We start from the raw sequence: 22,524 nt of genomic DNA on the forward strand, positions 1-22,524 counted from the left end.
GCGTGCGCTACTGTTGCCGCCATATTATGTATTTTCTTGTTGATCGCCGAAATCCCAGTCATAAAGGGTCAGGGGTATCTAAGGGCTGACTGAGAGAGTGATTGCTTGCTTTCTTCTTTCGGAATCACAGCGCGGCGTCCATTACGGCCCGGGGAGCTGGCCGTTGGAGGAAATGGGACGAAGAGTGGCGGGTGTGTTGATAGAAGGCGAAGTAAGCCGTGGAGTCGTGCGAAGAGGGAGGAAGAGAAAGCGAGGTAAGTAGGTAAGTGAGTAGGGAGGTAGGTAGGCAGGAACAGAGATATGGGAGGTGTGTCCGTTTCGTGTCGTCAGTGGTCAATTGGAAGGGCTGGTTGGGTGGAAAGGGGATCGGTTCGGATCGAGAGTCGTCTGGGGATTCGAAGAGTGGTTCGGGGAACGGGGCGGGAGGTCTGACAGATGGGCCGCGGGTCGGTCGTGTGTACTTTGTATGTAAAGTATGGAGTATTGGGTTGGATGTGTGTGATATCGGGGTGTGTATCTTCTTTTAGGTCGAGCGGTAGGAAAGAAGAGGCGGTCTTGGATTGTGAGCTGGACCTTTCCTTTCACCTGGCACCTGGGCTTTCTCGCTTTCAGGGAGTCGACGGGGAAACCTTCAGATGAAAGGGCCGTGGCAATGACGAAAGCCAGCAGACCAGACAGCTACTTACGGTAGGAGCATTTATGGGGCTGACCAGGACTGACCAGGAGGGGAGGGGCAGGCGAGGCGTGTGAAGGGCTCCTTCCCACGCTTTTTCGCACCCGACAACACGGGGGGCCCCTTCCCAAGAGGGTGGATGCCTTTCCAGTGCCCTGTGATGAGTGTGATGCTCATTTGCACCTGGCTGCTCCGTCTGCACCGTCCCGGTCCCGCCTTCCGCTTTGCGACTCGCACCTAAAGGTAAGTACCTTTTTAAGGTAGGTAGATACGCAGTAAGTAACTTCCACATCAACTGCCATACATTAAGGTAACTGCCACACCACAGACCACCATCACCCGCCTCAGCAAACGGTGCTGCTGACAACCTGGGGTACCTATTTGACCTACGCTCCTCCTCCTCCTCTTCCTCCTTTTCCTCCTGCTTCCTTCTTCCTGCAGGTGGGCTATTGCCTGCGGCGGGTGCGGCGTCTACCTAGGTATCGACCCGCGGTCTCGCCGACAAGAAACCACCAGATCGGGCTAGCGTTATGCGCCGTCCGGTGTGAATCCGGGGCAACTGCCCAACTGGCAAGCCGCGGTTTCTGCGACGGTGCAACGTGGTGACATTCGACCGCAGGCGCTTCAGCTGGAACTCGGCAAGACCACGACGTGACTGCACCTGTGGACTCAGGACTGGACGTCAACCTGACGTGGACACCCCAAGTGGATCCTGCTCTTCAGCCACGGTCCCACGGAGGCTGTCCGTCAACATCTCCCCACATGGCGCCCCTGCCCCTTTTTCTTCTTCGTCTTCGACGGTTGTCGATACGTACGGACACCCAGACCAGACCAGCACTCAGCTCGCTCATTCTGCAACGTTCGTCAACAGCACCGACCAGCCAGGCATCTCTGCTTTGTCCATCGCACTGCAATTGAATTTCGAGTCTCACCCTCCTGCGGTCTCCCCGCCATTCTCTAACGAGCTGAGAGACGCGAAATACAAAAAGAATCCGCCACTAGAAACCCCTGCCAATTACCTACATAGGTTGCAATGCACATAGGCCTACGTAGACTGCCTTCTTTCCGCCGTCCATTTCGTTTCTATCCGCAGCATCTTCCCACTTTTGAAGAAATCTCCGAAACCCTGATGCGCGCAAGGACTGTCAGCAATTTCCAGCTGCCCCGAAACCGAAAACCAAAACGAGCGTTCCGTCGTCTCTTCCAAGCTCCGTTATTGCAACATAACGTCGCCTCGCCTCAGCTGCTCTCGCCGTCTTACCGCCTCTCCCTCCGCCTTCGGATAGCGCACTGCTTTACGGCGAGTAGCATATCGGGGGTCTCACTCTGCTGCAGCGGTGTGTTCCCTTCTTCAACAGCCAAAACCTGTTCACCCGCCCTGCGAAAGGGAAAGGGCGGAAAATGTGGCTCGACGTTGGTCCCGGAACCTCGGGTCCCCGATCTCTCCTAGGTGGCCATAAAGGTTAGACGGGAAGAAACTCGACTTTGACTGCGCAAAGTCGGAAACACGCTACAAGTAACGAGGCGTTGCAGTTGAATCAACCGTTACGATCCAACATTCTTTGACGGCAAGACATTGGATTTTACTTTCACACAGGGCGCCCATCAGTCAGACAGCCAGCCAGATCTTCTGCATTCCGTGCGGCGGCATCGAATCCGTCCCGCGGGGGAGGCACCCAAGGACATGCGAAAAAAGCCCAGAGGCCTGACACGCCTTGCATGCAAGCGACTCTTATCGACGCCTATGACGCAACACATCGACCTCCACGCCCGATCCCCCCAACTCATCCCACCTCTCGTGCCCACTGCCAATCCTCCTATCCCACCTCATCCCATCCCGCTGACTGCTTTATTAACCTACCAGAACATGCTTTTCCCGACTCGCAAATCGAGCCGCCTGCGTGCCGTCTGGAAATTCCTATTCCCCGGAGCAGGACGAAATCCGATATTTGCTCATGATTTTCTTTCGTCGATTTCTCGTCATGGCTGAGTCTAAATTTACACCTTAACAAGGACTTTTTTTTTCTTCATGGCTGGCTTGCCATGTCAGCACGCAGTGTTTCTTCTCCCAGTAAGAACAAGGGAATTTCGTCAGCTCAGCTCGGCCTCTGAACCGCATGAGTCGCGCCCATGCCTGATTGCGGCGAGGTCTTATGTCACTTCAGCCCCCAACGAACCGTTTGTAATCCGCCCAGAGAGCACATGTAGACGGAAGTATATCCTTCCAGCACTTTTCACAGTCCCCGGCCGGCAGTCAGTCGGTCGGTTCCCGGCTGCCCAGGTTGCAATTTTTGCAGCCCCCATTCAGCATGCAACTCGATTGGATCAAGCTTCGGGACGGATACTCGACAACATATTGAGAGCGGCAGCGTCCCCATACCTCATTCCCGAGGATCGCGGGTTAATGACTAAGACGGCCTTGTCCTTGTCTCTTCAGCCATGCGGGCCTTGGACGTTTCGAAAATTCTTTGATGCCCAGGTGGCTTGCTTTTACGACTTTTACGGCCTTCCGGACAATTTTCGGATTTACCAACGCCTTACGCCTTACTCAAGTTGAGGCTTATGCCGCGCAGATGAGCCATGGCTGTGCTGTAAAGATACAACAAGGGCCCTGCTCAACTGCCGTGTCGCCTTGCGGCAAAATGTCTTTTTACCAAGAAATTTTTCAAAGGAAAAAGACCTAGGTCTGTTCGGGCTACAATCCTCCGATTCAAGATCGGCCTAAAGCCCGCACACCTCGACTCGTGGTCGTTGATCCAGATCCCGTCACAGGTTACGAGATGCCAAGCCAGCAACCAGTCTGTGTGCAACAAGTTTACAACAAATATTTTCCTCCCGCCGAGACGCGCGGTTATCAGACCGCTCGGGTACCCGTGTGGACTTCGGGCACCGCTAACCGGGTCAAGAACTCTTTGCAGCAGTACTGCCGGCCGGATTCGAGCAACTCGGGACTCGGGGTCCAGGTCCCCCTATTCGCCTCTGTCTGTAGAGAACCAACTACCTAGGCTTGATGTGCCATACGAACACAGCTCACTCTTCTCAGCAGCAAGGTATTACATTACAGGGATGGGCAGTAATGCGCACGCGACCTATCCCTGCGCCCATCGCACCCGGTAGCCTGGGAGAACCATACATGACGTGGTATAATGCGCGACGAAAAAAGAACGACACGACTCCTCTCTCACTCTCAGAAACGGAATTTTGACTCGCCACCCGTGTCATCCGGATATGCCACTGCCGCTGTTTACCCGGTTTATACGAGCTGGGGAGCAGGTGTCCTCGTGACTGGAGCTGCCATGTTATTGCGCCCACGTTCTATTCCCAATCGATAGCTTCAACCAACCTGGTCCGTGGGCGGGTTACGAAAGTTCATTAACATAGCTTTCTTCACCCGGTGATCCACAAAACGAATGCGATGGTTTTCCTTGCCGGTAGCTCACTACACTTTTGGGTCTGCTTACCGAAACTCTCGACTGGCCTCACTCCGTAGCGGAGTTGAGGTGTAGGTGACTTCGTATTATGACCAATGTGATGGTTTGTTCCGACACAAGTTGCGGAAAATCATTCGACGAGAGCACGGTAACCATAGGCCATCCCGCGTGAGAACGGAACTCTCAACAATTCAAGCCAAAGAACGTTCTTTGCAAAGAGACCGTCTGTTTTTCCCGTGCTAGAGCGACTACTTTTCCTATAGTTGTATACCTTACTCTCCTTTACTACTGCCGTCGTCGTCGTTATTATCGTCCGTGAAACAAGTAGTTGATTACATGTCTAGGAAACATAGCCGTGCAATACAGCAAGACTAGGCGGTCACTTCGCAAGACCTGGTCCGCTATGGCTTTGAAATAGATACAGTCTGCACGAGGCACATATGGTCACTGGAGCAAGATATGGACAGAGCTTCAACTTAATCAGTACTCCACACTGTTGTGCGATCTCGACATAAACTCAATTGCTATATTCATGCTCGTGCTTGTATCAATGCATCGTCGCGCCTTTACAAATGCTACTTCTTCTCCTAACCAGCCCCCTCTCATCTCATATCGTGCGACTTCTTCCGTCATGTATCTGTGTGTGTAAAAAAAGTAAAAACAAGCAGAAACTCATCACCAGGGTATCAAACCGCCCTCACTGGCTAAACCACCAAGCACCGGTGCCCACGGCAAGCAGCGTCGCGAGCACCAGCGCGCCCTCCTTGGTAGACCACAAGAACATGCTCCAGCCGGCGAGAACCTCTTTCCTTCTCGCCGCCGCTCGCCGCTCCCAGGCCTCAGGATCAATCGCCACTGGCAACACAAGCCGAGGGTCCGAAGTATCGCTCGCCTGTACCGCGCCAGTCGGAGCCAGCTCGTCCTCAGTCAGCAACGGCACTGCTGCCCTGAGGTACACGGCTCTGTGGTCTGAGCTGCGGACGACGGGCATCGCCTCGTACGTCTTGACATCGATCTTTGACTTCTCCTTGGCCCATCCGGGGACGTCAAGGAACAGAATACGGTCCGTCCAGCTGGGGTAGCGGTGGGGGGCAAAGAACCACGGCACGTCTTCGACGCCGTCGACCTTGAGGCGTGTGTCGTCCACGGGGAGAACTTCGTACTTGTAGGTTGGAGGAAACTTGACCTCCGCCTCGCTCATGCCGTGCAGCGTCCTGCCAGCCAGTCGCTCTCGCGTCAGCTGGTCCAGGGGGAAGAAGTGTGAATAGAAGTGCTCGCTCTCCGGGTCGAGACTCGGGAACGTCGCCATTGGTGGTGGGCTGGTGGTAGAGATTCGGTAGTTGAGATCGCCGCCGACAAACAGGTGGGAGGTCGACTTGAAGACAGAAATGTCCTGCAGGCGTTGCTGAAGGGCCAAGCTCTGCTCATGGTGATCGTCGTGTAGAAGATGCACACCTTCCCCGTCTGCACCATCTGCCTGGCCGTCTCCAGCTGCGCTGAGGGCGTGCTTTTTCGGGCTAAGAATATTATCGGGGTTCTCAAACGTCATGCTACGCATGATGGCCGCCCAGTTGGCATTTCTCCTGGGCAGATTCCACTCCATGGCAGCAAGATGGGTAGCCACAAACGTGAGCTCTGTCGTCTTCTTTCCGCCATCTGCAGCTTTGCCTTCGTACAACACGCGCAGCGCCACGGCGCCCTTGTTGCCCATCTCCGCAGCACCAAACCCGACCTCGGCCTCCTCCACGCGCAGAATCGACTCGGGGTTGCGTGCAAAGAGCATGATGCCGGTCATACCGACATTGCGAGAGCGAATAAGAGTGTATGGTCGCACTAGTGGCGCCGCTGTAGGCTGCACCGTGATCGTGTCGTCGTCGGAGGAAGCGCTGGCGCCTGAGGAGGTGTACCTGGTGGCAGCAATGTTCAGGGCCTCCTCGTATCGGGCGAAGTACGGACTCAAGAAGTAGCCGCCGATGAAGGAATATGACATCGGAGCAAACTCCTGCAGAGAGCTGTAAAACGTTGTCTGTTAGCTCTTCATCATGCCTTTGCGAGCCCAGCATTGGGCGAAATCGGGTGGTCACGAGGGCATGCAACTCACAAGACGACGAGGTCAGGGAGAGCCGTTCCATTCTGCTGGAAAGCTGTGTGCAGATGGGACGCAAAAACGGCAACATTGATAAAGTTTTTGGCGGCATTGAACGTCAACATGAACAGGTCGAGCGTAGAGGGCGCCATCTTGACGGCGGTTGAGGTGGAGTTGACGTCGTCGACAAGGGTGGCCATCTGTGTCGGAGGATGAAAACGCCGATCACGGTTGACGGCGGGACGGGTGTTCTCCAAATGCTCTGGGCTGTCTGTCGTTGGCGGGTCGGCGGGATTGTAGTTGGCGCAGAGATCCTGGACCTTGGCTGGGCCGCGCTGGCTTTTATCCAATGAAGCTGCTGGAGAGTAAGCTTGGATGGTGCTGAAGTCGCCTACGTAGCTTGCCACTAAGTGGAGGTAAAAGTGCCCGAGATGCTCTGTACAGCCACACTGCACCCAACCTGTTTCTGGATGTTGGTTCGATAATGGTGACGATGATGAAGCTTGGGTTGTTGTTTTGCTGAACAGTCCTAGCTTCGGATGCAAGGTTTTCGGTCGACACTTACTTCAGCGCTCCTTATGAGCCAGGTACTGTCTTTTTTCCGTAACTTCTCCTGCTTCTGTTGAGTCAGATGCGGCAACAGGCGTCAAGCGAGGCTGCACCTGACCTTGACCTGTACAGCCTCCTTGCTGACCTGACCGCTCTAGTGTCCACCAAGCTATCTACTCGCCAGATCTAGACTTCATCTTCTCCGCGTCCCGTACATAGCGTCTTCTCCAGAGCGGGGTCAAGGACCGAGTCCTACTTTACTTCGCCCCGAGCAGAAAATACGAAGTTGGTAGCAGCCAACTAGATGCCGTGGGCTCATACACTCGAGCACTGATTATATGAATGAGCCTGCTTACCCTTGCAGAGCAAAGTCCTAGTTGCATGAGATCACCGCCGTTAATACCTCAACATGCATACACCGCCCCAATATCACACAGCATAGGAATATTCAAAAATCGCGCGACAATTTGTAAATTGAGAAGCTACCGTGCCGTGTATTGGTTGGTTCCATCGCATCTTGCTGACCTGCCACAACTACCCGTGCCCCGCCTCCACCAACTGATGAGCTTGTCAAACCATTCAGGTCTACAGGTGATGGAGGCGCAGTATGAAGAGTCCCAGCGCCATTGTCTACGGGAGCCCACACACCTTGCATGACCTGCGAAAGAACGGTCATCTGAAGGTAGTGAGCCATCGAAGACTGTGCTGAGCTGCCTCCAAGAGCTCTTGATAGTTGCTGTGCATGAGAACGCGGCATCGCCATCGTTCCCACACATCCCGCGAGCAGGTGTCAAAGGCCGAGTCCCCAACCAACCAAATCAAAAGGAAAGTCAAGGAAAAACGATTTCAGTCTCCCCATTAGGTTTTCTCGCGTCGCACTGTTGACATGTCAATTGCGACTCGTACGTCGTTCGTGTTGTCTCGACACCGTCCACAGCCACCGGCCCTTCGCAATGTCGTCCCCTTCCCCTTGATACATCCCCAGAAGCGGGCCTCGACGCGTGATTGACAATATGCGAAGCCATCGAATAAAAAGCAAGTCGTAGCGCGCGTGACCACTAGAGAGAAGAAAAGGAAAAGAAGGAAATTGACCAAGGAAATCCGTCGGTGAAACGCAACTCCAACGCATCGACCAGGTGCAAGATCTAGGACCGAAGCACTCAGAGTGGTGTGGGAATGTCTCGCGGAACGACCCGACGACAGCACCTCAGAAAGCGAGGTACTGGACGTGCCGTTCAAGTTCTTCCTGCTATAGACACCAATCCCCGAGATCCGGCAGAATGCCAGACGTTTCGGAAACGGTTGCCTCGTCATGAAGAACCGAGCCATGTAGAGAAAAACAACCCAGACATGTCGAAGAACGAATTTGAGAATGCGTAAGAAAAGATGGGAGGTGCGACCGAATCGCATGGCAAGGCGTATCATCTGAAAGACCCTGGTGATGAGCAGAACCAGTACCAATCGTGATGCTTGACAGCCATGCCACGGAAGGAATGAAACCAGTAAGCCGGTCAAACCATGCTCCCAGAAGACGAGTCGATGTGTATAGCTGTCGTTGTCCATGTACATCTCGACAGGCGAGATTTCAAACCATACGGTGCGCTTTTCGAGGCCGAACGCACACTAAAACATCGTTACATCCAGTCGCTTCCGCCGACGGCACGCTTGGTATCCGGAATGTTAACATCAGGGCCAGACCCTGGTTCAATCACTTCGCGGCACGGCCTGTGCAGATTGTCAGATAAGTTCAAGCAAGGTCAATGACGATTTACTTACCGGCAGTAGCGGCGTTGGTGCGAGAAGCGCGAGCCTTCTCATCCTCCTCCTGGGTGGCTCCAGCAGCCTGAGCGATGGCCTGGGCGTTCTTCTGGTACTTGTAGACGGTCCAGTCGAACACGTAGTCGTACTGAAAGCCCTCGCGGACGAACAGATCACGGAAGATCTTGCGGAGGTAGCTGTAGTCGGGCTTGTCGTCGAATCGGAGGGAGCGGGTGTAGTTGAGGTAGATGGCAAACTCGTTGGGGAAGCCACGGCAGAGGACCTCGGTGGGGGTGGTCATCTTCTTCTCCATGATTCTATCGTACTTCTGCTTCTTGGTGGCAGCCTTCAGTCCCTGCCAGGGCAGAGATCCACGGCAGAAGTACAGCATGACGTAGCCCAAAGACTCCATGTCATCGCGGCGGGATTGTTCTGATGCATCGTTAGCCAAAGTCAAAAAAGTTGCGGTTTTGCAGGACGTGAAAACGTACCGACACCCAAGTGGGTGTTGATGGAAGCGTAACGGGCGGTTCCGGTAAGGTTCTTGTTCTCCCTGTAAGGGATGTGGAAGTGCGTCTTGGGGTCGCGGTACTTCTTGGCCAGACCGAAGTCGATGACGTTGACCTGGTTTCCACGCTTGCCAATGCCCATGAGGAAGTTGTCGGGCTTGATATCACGGTGAATGAAGGACTTGGCGTGGATGTACTCGATTCGAGAAATCAACTGGTCGGCGAGCAAGAGGACGGTCTTGAGAGAGAACTTTCTGTTGCAGAAGTTGAACAGGTCCTCCAGACTGGGGCCAAGGAGGTCGAGGACCATGGCGTTGTAGTCACACTCGGTACCGAACCAGCGGACGAAGGGGATGCCAACACCGCCAGCGAGGGACTTGTAGACTCTGGCCTCATACTCGAGCTGGGGGTGCTTGGCCTTGACGCTCTCGAGCTTGATGGCGATCTCCTCTCCGGAGATGATGTTGGTGCCGAGGTAAATGTCACCGAACGAACCGGAACCAATCTTGCGGCCGATACGGTACTTGTTACCGACGCGGAGATCCTGAAGACGAATCAGTCACGAAGCCCGGGAAAATTGCAGAGGGTGCGTAGGGGTTCTTCAAGGAGACGCCGCAAGACGGGGCTACCTGACAGGACGTCTAGCCAGAATGCCCCGAGACCTCTGATTCTGCAGCCTGATGAGTGTCGACTTACCATGGTGGTCATCTTGGCTGATAAGAAATAGAGGCTTCTTTCCAGAGGAAGGAAGCAATTAAAAAGGTGGGTTTGGGTGTCGATTGACTAGTGAGATCGGTATCCAGCGACAAAGCTGTGTGAACTAGAGGTAAAGGTGTCAGCGTTGATGCATGAAGAGAGAATAAAAATTCTTGGAGGTGTGACGTTAGGCTGATGGAGAAGAAGGTAGGGAATGTTGAGTTGCAGAGTGGAGGCCTGGAACAGAGAAGGGTTGAACAAGGCAAAGCGGAGCCGCCGCCAACTACGGGCGGTAAACCCGAGGCTAGAACAGGCAGGCAGGCCAGGCCAGGCGGAGGGTGGCCGCTGCTTCAACCAGAAAGACAAGTCCGAGAACGGATTCATTGTCGGTGATGCGTTCGAGGCAAACGACGCAGCAAACATGGGAATGAGAATGGCTTACCAGTTGATTGCTGGTGGGATTGTTTGGGTGTTCGGAAGCGGTGATGGCTTGGTATGTATGTAGACGGAAGAGCTCGGTGGTGGGAGGTACCTGTGACGAAAGAGGCCAACGGGTGGGAGTATGTGCTGTCGAGACGGAGAAGACGAGGAGTTCGGATCGGACTGGCGGTGAAGCTCGAGGCGGGAGAGGGATTTCGTGGTAGACGATTGTTCGAGTGGGAGCCTCTCCAACGAAAGCCGTGTCCTAATGGGGTGGACAGGTCGAGATGTTGGTAATTTGCGGCCTTTGCAATCAAGGGCTCGAGAAGAGATCGTGGGGTGAAGGAGGAAGAGAGTTCAGAGAGGAGAGGGAGAAGGGGAGGGAAAAGGGTACCTTAATGGGACTGGATGGGAGCCCAAAGTGGAGGCGAAAAAAGGCAGGAGGGCTGGCGGCGGGCAGCGGGCGGCGGACCTGGGACGGGGGGGACCACTGAGGAGCAACCTCGCACTGCACTGAATGGGTGAGAGAGGTGGACGGGACAGGGACACCACACACGGAGTGGGTGAGGTGGTCCGGGCTGGGCTGGGCTCTTTTTTCCTTTTTTTTTTTTTTATTCCCTCTGAGGCGGGCGGGTACTTGGTCAGGCCAGCCCAGGCAGGGTACGGTAGCGTCCCGTCATTGTTGTCCCGGTCGCTTAAGAGGCCGGAGCCAAGCACCAAAGGTACCTTCTTACCTGAGGATGGTGCTACCGAACGAGTCCCCGTCCCTTGGGCATCACCTTTCGAATGGAAATACTCCGTAAAAGACGGGATAGGTACGTGACGATGCACGCCATTTTGGCTGGGTAAAGCATGTACCTTCTCTCTCCTGCCTGGTTCATCCTTCCTCCTCCGATCATCACGATATCTGCGCCGGGCAGGCGGTGCCGGTCGCCAGGTACCTTCCTGGCGGTGCTTGCCTTGACTTCACGATTCCATCGGAAATGGAAATGCTGGGCTTTTTTTGGTGGAAGGACCGCATCTGGGGGGCAGGTGGTCCTTCCTTCGCTTGTCCACCTCTGCTCCTCACTGTCTAGCCGGCTATCTTAGCTTCCAATTCCACCTCGCTGGGCTCCAGCAATGATTGACTGATGGTCTGTGACCTCAGCCAGCCTCTTCTTCATCAGTGTCGGGCAGCTTTGATCTTCTTTCCCTTGTTGCTGTCAATCTCGTTCCAGGTTGCCGTGTCGGCCATTCCATCTGAGGCACGGCAGAGCAAAGGGAAGCAAGGCAGGAGGAATAAGCAGGCCAACTTACGACAAGGGCACGCCCTGACATCAGCATCAACATCAACACCACGCTGGCTGCAGCCAACCGACCACCTCAAACCTCAGCCCGGCCTGATCAGTGCCTGCCTGCCTGCCTACCTTTCAATTAGGTGCTATGCTAGTCAAGCCAAGCCAACGTTTGCCAGCTCAGCTCAGGTCAGCTCTGCCAGTCTGTCTGCCAGCCAACCAGCCAGCCAGCCCGCCTTTCCTTCGAGAACCGGTCAGGCATCCTGTCTCTGCGGAAAGAGGATTGCGAGTGGCCTGGCCAAGCATCAGGTCTTCGTCATGCTATCTCGCCTCTCCTGGAGCCATCTCGACATTGCAACAACGCACTGGCCACGCAATTCAATGCAATGAACGCATTTCCACCAGACGACGACGGGGAATACCTGGACAAGACATTGGGCCCTGGGCAACCCATTGAACCCAAGGCCCACGGTCCACCCCCGTTACTGTTCCACCCCGCCAAAGGGGGAAATTCCAAAGCCTGAGAACCGACCTAACGACCACCCCAAGAACATCCACGAACCCTGTCTCCCTGAACTGTTTGCGGAACAACAGTCTGGAATTCAGGGAACAAATCCGAGATACTTTACCCTCCGAGCCTACACTACGCCATTCGGGGCCGCATCAATGACACGGAATGATGCGAGAGGGGCGAAAGCGCCGCCGCGGGATGGACCCTGAATCCCACCCATACCTTTCCGTACCTACCATGCCGCACCGCTCTCAACTCAAAGGCCCAGCCCGCAACCGCGCTGTGCTGCAATCTGGGAGCGCCCTTTCCCCGATAGACGCGCCCTTGTTCACCGGCCATGTCCCGTCGTCGTCAGGTCTCCATCGCAGCCAACAGCCAACAGCCTGCTCATCAAATTCCACTTTGGTACCCGCGAATACTTTCCCGCAACGTCAGCGACAGCTACAATGACAGCTAAGCCCGCGTATCTGAGTACATGCAGGGCGCGAACCAATTCTTCAGGAACCACACCCACTGCGCAGGCCTCTCGCAGACTCACACGACCTCCCGCAAGGGCGAAACATACATACGCCCTTGCGAATCGTCACTGACCATCGACCTTGACCCGGGAGCAGTACCTTGCGCACGACCTACCCGCATCTCCAACGACAATCTTGGATGCTCCCAATCTGCTGGCACAAAGCCATCACGATGCCAATTTCCAATACGGCCCGGCATATTACTCGAGGACCAATATCAATCCCTCACGTATCGTCCCTGCCGCAGATGCCACCGCTTGCTAATCCCTCAGGTGATGCAGCTCCCGCTAAGGTAGGATGCACTAATCGCCCGCCAGCGAGAGCCTCACCGCCATTAGTCGATTCTGCGCTGCTAAATGAGGACGCTCAAACTCAAATGTGAATCTAGAAGTCGGTCAGGAGACCACAATTCAAACGTCTCTCAAGCCAGCAACACAATTGGATCGACCTGTCAATTCCAAGAAACGAATACCTAGGCCTCGTTCGTCCGACCTAGCCATGGAGAACAGACAAAACGATGTGGTGCTGCCGACCACCGTGCCATAATTGACGGTACGGGGAGCTGAAGCAAGCATAGCACCGTACCGCCCCCATCCGTCATGCAACGACACCCTCTCGGATTTCGCTGTGCTGACGTCCGAGATATCAAATCCCAATGCCAAACCCCCTGTTTCTCCCCCTCCTCCTGGACCAGCAGAGGATCTTCGACAAGGGGCGGCAATAATTGATTTTCTCCATGGCCTTCCACCCCATATCTGGCGATACACAAAGCAGACAGAAGCCTGCGATGCAACCGCCAATCGCCAACCGCATCTCAGCTGCGTAGCTCGCTCGTTGCCTTTGCTCATTATTATTAGACGTGTCAGGCGTCGGAGCAGCAAGCTGTGGCGTCGCATGGCTAATTGGCAGGGAACCCATTCGACGGCTCCCACGTCACTCTCACCCCAGACTTCGCCAATGGCTTTGACCGCCGGTCAAAGGGGCAGGAAAGACATGCTGGAGCTGGTCTCTGTGCCTCACAGTCTGATCAAAGGAAGCCAACAGCTCGTAAGCTCGGCGCTCTCTTAACCATGATTTGGTTCCTTCAAAATCCAGCTTTTTGCCCACTGATGACCGGCAACCACGACTCAGACGTCCGAACGGTCGACCCCTGTCAGCTGTCTCGCGGTCGGGCAGCAATCCTGGACTGCGATCCCTAGCCTCTTGCGCAACTGAAATCGTATTCCGTGCATATTGGGTAATTAATGGAAGCGCTCGCTCCCGGTGCGCCCTGTCTTGCGGCCCGGCTGACACCGAGATAACTGTATTTCCAATTGCGAGTTCGAGCATGAATTCCAAAATAACGCACGATGCGTCCGCTACAGTACAGCCTCGCCAGTACGCGTCGCTCGAAACTCGAAGATCGCTTGAACAGGTCGCTTGAACAAGATATTCTTCTTCTATCCATTCGGCCAGATTCCGATTGTCGGTTTGAGGTATGCATCCTCGCAGAGGCAAAGGTGCTGTTGCAATTATCTCAGCGCACTCGTCTAAACTCGGCAATCGGCATAAACGAGGTAATGAGGCGGCCTCCAGAAGACTGAGAAATGCGTCCTGCGGATGCGCTTCTCGTGCGCCAAGCCATCATTCCTGAGTGAGCTCGCTTCCCACCCTGGAATCTGCAGCTCGAGTGCAATCGTTGTCCTAAATTAAGACGTTCGAGAAGCGGCAGATGGATGGTCATGGTATTCTGGAAGCTCACCGCCGTTGGCAGCGCTATGGGTCCTTGATACATTGGTACCGCACGAACGTATCAAAGAGAGAGACGGTGTGAGAGTCCGTCTCCATAGTGTCGGTTCAGAAACGTCACTTGCCCTGCTCGGCAAGTCAACGAACGCTCTCCCCAGCTTTGTCCTACCGTCACTTGAGACGACGGGCATGTCCAGGCTAGCAGAAGCTAAGTCCGCACCCGGCCGAAAGCCGACCATCGCTCAGAATCGAAGAAGCCTGTCATTGGAGCTTGTACTAGGGTACTTCAGAAGCTCAACGCCAACGCCGCCGGGACAACCGTCTCTCCACAATCCTTTGGTGCATACGGGTTCTCTCCATCTATCAAATCTGTTCGGGGAGCTCAGCAGCTCTGACGTCCATTGAATTCCTGCTGCCGTGAAACACGCAAACCACAGGGTCCGGACGAGCAGCATCAACAGGATCACAGGTGTACCGCAACGATACGCCAGTCGCTGCCGATGGTTCCAGGACCCCCGCAAAGCCAAGCCATTCCGAGGTCAGAGTACCGTTCAACCAAAGGTCGATGTGCTTCTAGCCAACGCCGATCGCTGTCGGATTTTCCGCCTCGGCCAATCCACCGGCGGCGTCAACTTCACGGAGGGGGCACTCCACCACATCAGCAACACCGATCCGCTTGCCCTGGTTCGCCTTTGGCTCCGAGGGCTGCTTGGCGCCGTGCTCACCGAGTCTGCGAGTTGCCTGATTTTGCCTATTTCCAGGCGTCCGCTCCAGAATGCCCAAGTCACAAGATGTCGGCTGCATGCCATTGAGCTGGATGACGGGAAACACGTTCGACCTAGCACAGCAGGCTGCGCAGGTTTCACTCGCAAGATCGGCCATCATAATAGCCTGACTGAACGTACGGTCACTCACTCGTCACAGACGCAAGCTCGCGGTTGACGCGCTCGCGCCGCGACCGCGCAAATGAGTCGGGGGGACCAGTTTAAGCGTGCATCCGGACGCTGACACACGATAGCCGCCGAACCGGCCCTGACCGCCATGCGCTTTTCCTTCTCCTGCCCCTTCAATTACCCAAGCCCTTCTCTGGTATGTGGCTTTTGGGGGAGGCCAACCCGCACCCCATGTCCGGTCCCGAGGCCTTGAAACGCCGTCGGACCATCCCACATTATGCTCCGGGCCGCACTGCAAAGCCATGAATTCTTTCACCACCCTTACCACCCTCCGGATCCTCGGTAAAATGGAGCTAAGGGAAGACCGGCCGGGGGTCCTGGCCGAGTTTACGACAACCACATCTGTATTTGACATCGCAGGCTGCCGCCGCATTTACCTGCACTGTCAATAACTTGCTGACCAAAGACGGACTCTGATCATCCAAAAAAAAAATCTTCAACAGCAAGTAACTGCACACAGTTGCACCCAGCAGTCCAAGTGGAAGCGCAAGAGGCGAAGTTTCGTCATAAGGCTCCATCTACCGTCCATCAATGGCAAATCCCCTGACTCGAGTCTTGTCTCTGTCTCGGTCTTCGCCCGCGCAGGCCGAAACTTGAGATGAACCTTACGACACACGACACACGAATCCAAAGGTTTCTTTCCCTTCTTCCCGCCCCAGTGCGTCTTCCCTCTCGATTACCCGTCTGCACGCAGCGGCATGGAGCCTAACTCCACATCGATCCCAACGTCAATCGCTCTCGATCCCGACTCCTCGGTACTACATGCTTGGTCCGGTTCGGCATGGGCTTGACCCTGCTCCCGTCCCGCACGCCGCCACCACGTGGTTCTGCACGAGTAGGGTGCCAAGATCCCCTGCCGGCGATGCCGCTAGATCTTGAAATGAGGTAGGGACACATAGTCTTCAAGAAGCTGTTGCAACATCTTGGATCATGATTCGTTACGTGCGAATGACGGGCATCACTAGGCTGAGCGGATTCTTTTCTTGGCATTTGCTGGATAAGATTTGATACATTATTTGGTGAGTAAATGCTGGTGGCTACTTGTAGCAACTCGACGCGACAATCGGGTCACCAATTCAAGTGAATTGTAGACTGGCACCCTGATGAGTCCTCAATAGCCTTTAACCTGGTGCGTCTAAGTGTGTCTCTTGGGGACTTAGATGCCACAGCAGCCGCCTCGACAATATCCCTGAGGCGCGCGCGTCGATCTGACCATCGTCTGACTCAAATGCCGGGGCAATCCTCGCTTTCCTTGAGACTTGCCGCCTTTCGGGGTCGGCGCCTCGTCCCATATATCGTGACCCGTCCAGTGCTTCCGGCAATATATCTGTAGCGTCGGGTGCGTATCAGTCCATAAGGTCACGGGAGATTTTGCCAATTTGCGTCCCGAGTGTTCGTCTCGTGTGTTGTTCAAGGCGTCCTCGCCTTCCTTTCTCAGTTGGGACGAGAAGGCACGTCGGGATTCTCACGAGCGGCCTGAGGCGTCGTCGCGTACGTTGCTACAACCGTCACCCATGTTAATCACTTGACTCCAGCTCCCCAAGGAAACTTTGACGGTGTTGCTCACGTACGTTGTGAAGGGGGCGTGTAGCCCTGCGGCGGCGACTGCGCCTGGGAGTAGCCGTACTGCCCCGGCTGCAGCGGCCTGCCGGACGGACAGCCGCGGCCGTAGCCGTAGCCGTTGCCGTACTGGTACCCCTGCTGCTGGTGCGGGTGGTAGCCCTGCGGTGGGTACTGGGTGAAGTAGGGCGGGCGGTAGCGGTGCTCCTGCAGGTACGGCGCGATGGTCTGGTCGACGAAGTCGGTGGTCTTGTTGAGCAGGTTGCGGACGGTGGTGCTGCTGAAGATGTTGCCCGACGGGGGCTTGGCGGGGGGCGCGGGGTGGTAGTTGGCGGGTCGGGGCGGGGGCGGGCCGTACGGGTTCTGGGGGGTGTTGTTGGTGAAGCCTTGCTGTGTCGGGGTGGACGTCCGCGGTGGGAGGGGAGGCGGGGTGGTGTAGCTTTGAGGCCCGTTGACGTAGGACGGCTGCGGGACGGGAGGTTGTGGGCTGTGGGGGTATTGTTGCGGCGGCGGGTGGTTTTGGTTTTGGTTTTGGACGCCGATGTCTGCGGGAGAATAGGGGTACGATGAGGAAGAGGAGCCTGTTGGGTTCGGGGAGAGGGGCCCCGTTGATATAGCGTGGGACGAGGCCGGAGAGGAGGCGGTGTTTGTCGGGCGCGGGAGGGAGGAGATTGCCTGGTCATAGGAGGGAGGCGGAGAGGCGTAGGCGGATTGCTGGGGTTCTTGGGCTGTGGACACTCCCGGGCTGTGTGTTGCGGACGAAGCGGTGCTTGGGCGGGCGTAAGACGGCTGCTGGGGGAAGTAGGAGCCCAAGGGGAGTGTGGGCGGCAGCGCAGCCTGGACCAAGACGGGGCTCACGGGCGCGGCGGAGGTGTACGTTTGCTGTAGGGGAGCCTGCGAGTATCCCGTGGGTGGTGAGATGACGGCGGCGTATGGGGTTTGCTGTGGCGACGGGGCGGTGGTGGCTCCCGTGTGGATGGGCGAAAGGGGCGTGACGACCGCAGTCGAGGGCGTCGTTGCCGAGAGCGGCCTGGGAGGAGAGGTGCTCGACGGGCGGGGGTGGAGCGGCAGCGTCGTCTGAGCGCCAGCACCCGGGGAGGGGTGCCGGCCTGGGCTGACCGGGCTGTGCGGCGGGTACGTCCCGGCCGGTGGGATTGGGTATGTGCCGGCCGGCGGTATCAGCACGGGTGAGGTTGCAGTGGGGACCGGGGGCGGAGGCCCGGTTGGCGGCTGGGGCCGAGAGATGTTCAACGGCGCCGGGGCCAGCTGGTCCGAGTCGTCGTCGCCTTCGTGCGCACCACCCTGTTGGTCCGGGGGTGGTGGGGGCGGCTCCGAGAGCACGGTGCCGGCCGGCGGTGTGCCCCCTGGCGAGCCCCCTGTCGCTTTCTGCTCCGGCGAGGGCTGAGCTGAGCCGGGCCCAGTCTTGACGATCCTCAACGGCTTCACGGAGAGCATTTCGTCCTCGTGTCCTTCTTTGCCGGGACCCGGTGGCGGTGGTGTCGAGGCGGTAGGGGGAAGGGGGTCGTCTTCTAGGAAGAAGCCCCACGGATTCGCCTGCGGAAGCGGCTTCTGCTGCGCGTCGCTCACGCTCACGCTCGGCGACGTACTCGTAGCACCGGCGGCGGGCGACGATGGCCTCGCAGACTGGGGCCTCGCAGGGGCAGCGGCCTCAGCGGACATTTCGAATACGGGGAGCGCTGCTGCTGCTGTTGCTGCTCCTCCATTGTGGGTGGCGGATGACGATGACGTCGGTCTCGGTTTCGGGGCTTGCGGGGCCTCTAACTCGGCGAGGAACTGCTGCTGGGGCGCTGGGGACGTCGGTTTCGGGGCGGCATATTGCGGTTGTTGCGGCGGGAAGAAGTACTGCGCTTGCTGCGGTGGTGAGTATGCCGCGTATTGCGGTTGTTGATACTGCTGCTGCTGTGACGGCGACTGCGGCTTTTGTGGTGGTGGCTGGACGTAGTATTGAGGTTGCGGTGGTGGTGAGTAAGGCGCATAACTGTGCTGTTGTTGCTTTGGGGGTCCTTGGCCGGTGCCCATCTTTGCCTCTCTTCTCATCTGTGTCTCTCTCTCTCACACACGCACTCTCTCTTCCGGGTTCCTTCTCTTGGTCCTCCTTCTATGCGTTGCTGGCGTGGGTATTTGACGCAAAAAGTCCTTTCACAAGCGCAGCGTTCCTGGTTGATTTTGTGTTGTAGAAGATGGGAAAAAAAGGTAAGAGTAAAGGAGAGAAGGAAGCTTGGCTTTTTCGCGCGGGATAAAGCCAAATTATTTTAGCTTCCCTATTTTAGCTTCCCAGCCCAGCCGCAGCGCCGCCGCCGCCGCCGCCTTGTCTTTGCCTAGCGCAGCTGAAGGATTTCGGGTACCCAGTTGGGTAAGTGAAGGTCTTCAATGACGAACCGACGAACTGGGCTTCCTTCGGACTCGGACGGCCGGGGGGAGGGCCAGCAGTTCCCCCAGTGTGCAGTGCACCTGAACCCACTATGCGCAGCGTTTAGGCAGCTAGACAAGCCTTCTCAAAGCGCGCGCAGCAAGCCACGGACACGGGAAGATGCAGGGGTTGGAGGGGAGGGGAGATTATTTGTGAACATGGGGCAGCGGGTAATTTTAGAGGGCTGATGCTTCCCGTGTTTTTTTTCCAAGGGTCCTGGGCTGTCTGAATTCAATTATTGGTCTTGTGTTGGCTTGGGAGAGCTCGAGAGGTGGGTAAAGCTTACTGAGTTGACGACTTTTGAACCCAGAGAACCCATGTTTGAGCTCAGCCTTCTTTTTGCCTCCTTCGTGGGACACGTCGGTGTGCTGAGCCTGCACTGCAATCTTGCTGCCTGCCTGCGTGTTGCAAATCCAATTTTGTTGCTGCGGCCTGCTGTGCCCTGGTTTTTTTGTTTTTTCTTGCAAAACGCGAGATTGGCGGTGGGAAAGCAGGAAAGCGCAAGAGAAAGCGAACGGGAGAGGAACTTGAAACCGTCCCGGCAGGGAGATGATCACCAGCGCATGCCGTCACGGGGGAGCTGCGTGATTGGGGGGATGAACGGGTTCGTTTGGTGCTAGGGCTGAGAGAGAGAGAGAGCATGTTTAGCGGCGCAGCTTGAGGCGGGGATGGCTGCCCGAGCTGAAAAGACCATGCTGACGGTTGTCTCTGTGTGACGTGACGGTGAGTGTGCCTATGCGATGGTGGTTGGATGTCTTTGGCAACAGATTGTGATCATGGTGGTCTTGATTTGTGCTCCTTCCTTTGGCGAATCACTTGAAGATTTAGTACTTTACATAGAGCCAGCCCTTGGTTTGCTATAGTTGCAAAGTTGATTGCTGGGGTTCCCACGTTAGATCCGGGTGCGGCACGGCAGACCGGCATCAGCAAGGTTGGTGCTATTTCCTCCATCCCTTACTTCTTGGCCGATTGCATCGGCCCCCCATCCGCTTATTGTCCGCGGACTCGGAGCCGTATTTCCGCCTGCTTTGCCGGCTGACTCCGTAAACTCAAGGCCACAGGTATGTATACTGTGAACTTTTACGTAGAGCTTGTAGACACTGCAACAATCTCCAAGTTGCTACTGGTCACGTGACCCTCTTGCGTACAACATCGTCGACAAGCCCGTCTCTTTCAAGGTTACTTCATTAACTATTTCACGACTTTAACTAGGTAAATAACTACTAGAGTAGGCCTTCTTTCGATCACTTTGACTCCCAACTCTCACGCACATCTAAACGATGTCGACGACATGAGAATCGTGCCTACCTAGCTTAGCCGCAGTGCTTTGATTGCATGTGCCTAATTCAGTAGAAGGAGTCTCTCAGAGGACTTAACTCTTACATCATTAGAATGGAGTCTTGCGAGCCGGACAGATAACTACATGTAATAGGTCTAATGGTTTATTTCATCTATCAATTCTCATCCCTATCGTCCCTGTTGTACGTGTCGTCCCTGTCCCTATCCATTTTCCTATCCCTGTCGTCGTCTCTCGTCGTTGTCGTCCCTATGGTCGTCTATGTCACCTGCCCTCCTCGATAGCGAAAAGTTTTGGAGTAAATCATACTCTCCTTCAGGCCCAGTGCGTTAATCAACTGTGAGCATTGAGCTCGGAAGTGACGTCCCTAAATTTACTCTGTTACGGGCGAAAGCCCCGATCAACTTTTCCCGGGCTCTGCGAGAGCCTCGGAATCGCTTTTCCGCCGTGTCACTTCGCCAGGGCCCCGGGAGCGTACAGAGAGTGCTGACGATCCTCTGACAGTACGCTGCACACAGATAGGCAGAATTGAGTGCCGAGATAGGAACTCTGGCGCGATTCATTAAGGAACGGTCACTCCGCTCCGGGGGCGGGTCACTCCGGTGCGGGCCACTCCGACCCGGCGCCACCGGACCCCTTTGCACGTTGCCTGGTCTGGGAATCAATTGATATCATCTAGCAACAGAAACGTTTGAAGCTGAACATTCTGGGCTGAAGCTGCCTATTAAAGGATACAGTGCTGCGCATAATGTGAAGGCATCCACTTGCTCTGCATGCCGCAGCCACGTCTTCCAACTACTTGTCAGTCTTTACTTTGCAGCAATGTCTCCCGCAATTCGCTCTTTTTGGTCGGGAACTCTACGGCTGTTGTTCTTGTATCTATCATTGTTTCACTTTGCACCAGCTCTTGGAGTAGTCCTCACTCCAGCGACTACAAATGCGCTCTCTTCCCGGCACGATCTCGCCAAGCGAGTGAAGCAACCGTTTCCATCGTTTCCAGATACCTACGAAGGCCGTGTTCAAAAGGGCCAGTACCTAAAGGAACTTCTCCCCCTGAGCCCTACTCAAGCGCAAGAATTCAATGGCGGTGTCACAGTTGCCAGCCCATTCCAAAACTCGAATGAGATGATTAGGTGGGGATGGTCACCCTCGCCCAACCCCTACCCGTACATGATGAGCAGCCACCGGCCTGCGTTCAAGGACGCCCTCGACGAGGCATTCAAAGACCCGGACTATCCTGTCGATCCAACGCTAAACATGGTTTGGCATGTTCTTCACGATCGCCCGTTCAGGCTAGCGGAAGGTAGCTTGGGACAGGTAAGCTTAATCACAAGAGTCTGGATTATTTACCATGTGTACTGACGCATCCTCTATCTCGTAGCCAACACTTGGGAAGTACTCAAACGTGGTTAACCCAGAGGATGGCGCGTTCATTTTCGATTCAAACTTCAGTCCTTCCTGGGCTAAGAAGGAGATAGGGCGTGGAGACGTGCCAGACCTGGATACCGTGTCCGACATTGCCTACTTTCAGTGGAAAGACGGCTGTTCAGCTAAAGGCTCTGACATTAAGGGTCTAAAGGTCGTCTTCCGGTCACATGTTCTCAACGACAAGACTTTCCAGATTGTCGTGGAAGCTTTACGTAGAGGAGGGCACCCGAAGATCCCTACCTGGAACGAGCGTATTACGTTTTCAATGGACACTGAGGAGGGCTTTGCAATTCTTGGGAGTGTTCATGGGGCCTCTACGGCCTGGATGCTCATTCAGCACAAAGAAGAACTGGGCATGAAGAACATTAAGGAAGTGGTAATATGGGCATCTTATGCAAGCTTAGACTTGACCGGGAACTCGACTCTGAAACCGGACCAGGCTCACCTGAACTTGAGGTTTACAATCGTAGACGCTTAGAGAATGCAAAAGTTAGGAGAAATGACTAAAGAGTGTTACGACCCCGCATGCAGGATTCAACAGCTGAACTGTGTCAACTCCAAACTTGCCTCTGGTGTATTGCAAAGCCGCACTGGGCTTAGATGATACCGGTCAGCTTGCGTCTATTGCGCTTCACGAATCTCTGGATGGGTTGGATCTCGGCGGCATCTGGTTCTGAGCCGTGTGATTGTACGAGTTCAGGG

The 22,524-nt window shown here is 55.6% G+C and overlaps 4 protein-coding genes across 4 annotated transcripts; 1 reads left to right on the forward strand and 3 right to left on the reverse strand.

The window, feature by feature from the left end:
• Window positions 1-4,801: 4,801 nt before the first annotated feature.
• Window positions 4,802-6,390, reverse strand: IP5P15 (Type II inositol polyphosphate 5-phosphatase 15; the record flags this gene model as incomplete). The annotated part of the gene is made up of 2 exons (XM_032022737.1): window positions 4,802-6,116; window positions 6,206-6,390. 2 exons carry the CDS (start codon window positions 6,388-6,390, stop codon window positions 4,802-4,804), a joined length of 1,500 nt encoding a protein of 499 aa, XP_031880456.1.
• A 2,057-nt stretch (window positions 6,391-8,447) lies between these two features.
• Window positions 8,448-9,714, reverse strand: CGGC5_v010645 (Casein kinase I-like protein hhp1; the record flags this gene model as incomplete). The annotated part of the gene is made up of 4 exons (XM_032022736.1): window positions 8,448-8,464; window positions 8,516-8,929; window positions 8,989-9,550; window positions 9,703-9,714. The coding sequence occupies 4 exons, from the start codon at window positions 9,712-9,714 to the stop codon at window positions 8,448-8,450; spliced, it is 1,005 nt and encodes a 334-aa protein (XP_031880459.1).
• Window positions 9,715-16,540: 6,826 nt separating this feature from the next.
• On the reverse strand, window positions 16,541-18,706 carry CGGC5_v010646 (uncharacterized protein; the record flags this gene model as incomplete). Its single annotated transcript, XM_066152397.1, has 2 exons — window positions 16,541-16,605; window positions 16,678-18,706. 2 exons carry the CDS (start codon window positions 18,704-18,706, stop codon window positions 16,541-16,543), a joined length of 2,094 nt encoding a protein of 697 aa, XP_066008243.1.
• A 2,510-nt stretch (window positions 18,707-21,216) lies between these two features.
• Window positions 21,217-22,300, forward strand: CGGC5_v010647 (uncharacterized protein; the record flags this gene model as incomplete). Its single annotated transcript, XM_032022732.2, has 2 exons — window positions 21,217-21,711; window positions 21,776-22,300. 2 exons carry the CDS (start codon window positions 21,217-21,219, stop codon window positions 22,298-22,300), a joined length of 1,020 nt encoding a protein of 339 aa, XP_031880413.2.
• Window positions 22,301-22,524: the final 224 nt, after the last annotated feature.

Source organism: Colletotrichum fructicola, assembly GCF_000319635.2.
Source record: "Colletotrichum fructicola Nara gc5 chromosome Unknown KSG_Nara_v1_contig06, whole genome shotgun sequence".
Taxonomy (NCBI): Eukaryota; Fungi; Ascomycota; class Sordariomycetes; order Glomerellales; family Glomerellaceae; genus Colletotrichum; species Colletotrichum fructicola.